The sequence below is a fragment of the Saccostrea cucullata genome, unplaced genomic scaffold (genome assembly GCF_032062105.1).
Source record: "Saccostrea cucullata isolate Sc308-1 unplaced genomic scaffold, CSIRO_AGI_Scuc_v1 ctg619, whole genome shotgun sequence".
In the NCBI taxonomy this organism is placed as follows: domain Eukaryota; kingdom Metazoa; phylum Mollusca; class Bivalvia; order Ostreida; family Ostreidae; genus Saccostrea; species Saccostrea cuccullata.
Genome location: NW_026926657.1, coordinates 200,701 through 204,007, shown reverse-complemented (window position 1 = coordinate 204,007; position 3,307 = coordinate 200,701). Strand labels below are relative to the sequence as shown.

The 3,307-nt window shown below is 32.9% G+C and overlaps 1 protein-coding gene across 1 annotated transcript; it reads right to left on the bottom strand.

The window, feature by feature from the left end:
• Positions 1 to 990: 990 nt before the first annotated feature.
• LOC134272354 (F-box/LRR-repeat protein 14-like) lies at positions 991 to 2,652 on the bottom strand. The gene has a single exon (XM_062754600.1). It carries the CDS (start codon positions 2,625 to 2,627, stop codon positions 1,416 to 1,418), a length of 1,212 nt encoding a protein of 403 aa, XP_062610584.1. The 5' UTR covers positions 2,628 to 2,652; the 3' UTR covers positions 991 to 1,415.
• Positions 2,653 to 3,307: the final 655 nt, after the last annotated feature.

Here is a 3,307-nt window from a genome sequence, read left to right as displayed (position 1 = left end):
AGAATCGTTTATAACATGTTTAAAGTAAAAATTAAAATTGTATTTAATAACCATATTTAAATATTACAGTATAATCATATGTATATATAGCGATATACATTAAATTCTTCTATGGAGGTGCTTCAAATAAAATTGTAACTTGATAATTGCCCATCAAAACCAAATCCACTATCATTTACAAGTTCCATATATGTATAAAATAATTTTATGATACATCATCATACATGTTAACTTAAAAAAATACAAAAAATTAACAATAATAACTTGTCCATACTTATTCCATCAATAATTGTAATACCCTTTTTATATATTGCTTTCTCAATTGTTTGTTTACATTAATCAAGAAATAAATCTTTAATTTCTGAAGGGATGTAATGAAACAACTGTGTTGGATACAGTGGATCTGCACCATGATATGTATCACAATAGTTTAACTTTCAGAGTAATATATTTATTGTACATGTATAATGTCAGAAACCACTGGATAATAAATATTGTATCCATTTACACTATGAAACAGCACAAGAATAACTACATAATATCACTTTTTTTCTAGTTAAATTGAAAATTGCTTGAAATCTTTATATTGATACACATGTATTTAGTTCTTTCAGCCAGAGAATATTCCCTTTAATATAAACTTAAATTCAAACTCTATAATAAACACTGTTTACAGTGCTGATCAAGGCCCGGGAATTACATCTTGCACTTTTGTCAGAAAACCTGGTTTCAGACTATTTTCAATATATCTAAATTTAACAAAACTTTGTATATTACATTTATATATATATGTCATATAAATGACTTCTTTAATCACAGTATTCACTTTAGTTTTATAAGAGTAGTACATGTATTTAAACAGTTACTGTTTTTCGTGAAAGCTATTTATATATGAGTATAAAATTCATTGCCTAAAAAGTTTATAAAATTTATATGAATCTCGTATTAAAAAAAAAATGATATAAAGTTGTATAATTTAAATTTATTGATAAGCTAATATTTAATCATTTATAATTGGAGTAATCTACTCCCAGCACTTCACTGCAAAAAAACAAACAAAATTGTTACATACACAAAAGTATAGACACAAAAATTAAATTTCTCTGGTGCATAATTAAGATGAACATAAACTACCACCAACTTTTTTTATAAACAGTCCTTTATAAAGCATATATTAAAGTAAAACAATGCAAATAATTCCTATTAGAGAGTACTTAAAATAAACCACAACAATATAAACATCTGAAACTCAAACACAAAAAATAGATTCTGTCTTTACAACCAGTAACAAAAAAAATTAAAATGATATCAACAAAAAATGTCTGTTTGGCAAGATCTGAATTCAGCACATTGAACACCCCCGCAGAGCACCTATTGTGGTTGACCTAGTTATCAGACAGTCCTCCAAAGATGTCCTATATTTCACCTTTGTGCCATAGGCCTAAATTTAATGACTTCAATCCCCGCAGCTGCATTATTCTTTCCAGTCCCACTGTTGTTATTCGGGTACACCCATACAAGTCAATAGACTGGAGACTTTTTAGGTGATCCGCTATTAAACTTAAACCTTTATCAGTTATTCGTACACACTGTCCAATGTTCAAAGTCGTAATATCTTGTAATGTATTAACTAGACGGCTAAGTCCGTCATCGCTTATGTTACATGCAGATAGGCTGATGTTTCGCAAGCTGAATAATCCTTGAGCTAAGTGGACCAAGCCTTCATCTCCCACCTGGTCACAGAAACTTACATCCAGACTTGTCACGCGTGAATTACCCTCCGCCAAGTATCCGAGACCGATGTCACTAATATTATCACAGCTCCGAAGGTTTATTTCCCGTAATGTCTGCATTTTCGCCAAGAATTTCACACCACTATCCGTCACACTACCACAGAAACTTAGGTTCAACGTTTTTAAATTAACAAGACCGCTACTTACATGTTTTAAAGAGAGATCAGTTAATTTCTGGCAATCTTGTAATCCCAAGTTTTCTAGTTCTAACGTTCCGGCAGCAGCATTTGGACTATTACCCGCTAAATGTCCTATACCTGCATCTGATATGTGTCGACAACTTCGTAAATTCAATGTTTTCAATTTACGCAGGCCCCATGCTATGAGCAAAAGACCAGTGTTTGTAATATTGCTACAACCTCCCAATTCCAGTACCTCTAGATTCGTTAAATACTGGGCAATTCTTCCTAAACTATTGTCTGTAATTTGCTTGCAAAGACTAAGGTTTAGAACCGTCATGCATGGTAGATCTTGTGAGAATGCATGTCCGAGTGCATGATCCGTCACCACGAAACATCCGCTCAGATTCAGGGTCTCTACATTAGGAATCCCCACCACTACGTCACGTAAGCTGCGCTTCAGGCTGAGAATCTGAACTCTTTTAATCCCACGTTTGACCAGACTGGGGAACAAAGACGGATTTGCCCGGCGAAGATGTAGTTTGGCACAAACTCCCCGCCATACGCACCGGTTGTAGGCGACATCTCGCCATTTCACACATACCTGCGCCACACGACCTTTGTCCCTTACACTCAAGTAACTAAAAATAATCGTTAAAACTTCAGGAAATAAACATGAAATGTGTTGATTGGGCTTTCCGCCCTTTCTTTCCATCTTGCATGGCTTCCGTGTTGTGTCACGTGACTGGTATCGTTGTAGACGAGCACTTTGTACCACGTCAATTTTCATTGGTTGAAAATATTTTTCTGCGCGCTAAATTCAAAAAGTTCCAAAACACCCAATAATTAAAAAAAAATCCTTATAAGAAGATTTTTAAAAATCCTAATCTCATTCTGTGTTATAAAATAAGGAAAATACGAAATTCTCTGAATAAATTATAGATCGTCATCTTCTCCAATTGTCTGAAAATTGTCAGAATATGAAAGAATGTTTAATTTGTAACGACAGGGACCTATATATACAGTTACTAGGTATATTATAGGAAGAACATGTATATAGGTCCCTTATAATGAAATTGAGATTTTAAAAAATTCCAATCCTTCTAATGTATGATTGTGTCATAGCTTAAAAAATTATTTCTGAATTTAAAAATTAAATGCATCTAAATTTCATTTGAATGTTTTTGAAATATATAACCTGATAACAACCTGTATAATGATTAATAAGTAATTTCATCATGTATGCACATGCATGTAGATATCGAAAACAAAAACAAAATGAGAAAAAAAGACATATGATACTGATTGAACTAGCTGCATGGTGCAGCCACGTAGCATTGTTTTTGAAAGTGGGGGGGGGGGGGAGAAAGTTAGAGAAAGTTAGAGAATTTTTTT

Excerpts from the sequence above, each read along its gene's own strand:
- LOC134272354 (XM_062754600.1), bottom strand. The coding sequence starts at position 2,627 with ATGGAAAGAAAGGGCGGAAAGCCCAATCAACACATTTCATGTTTATTT.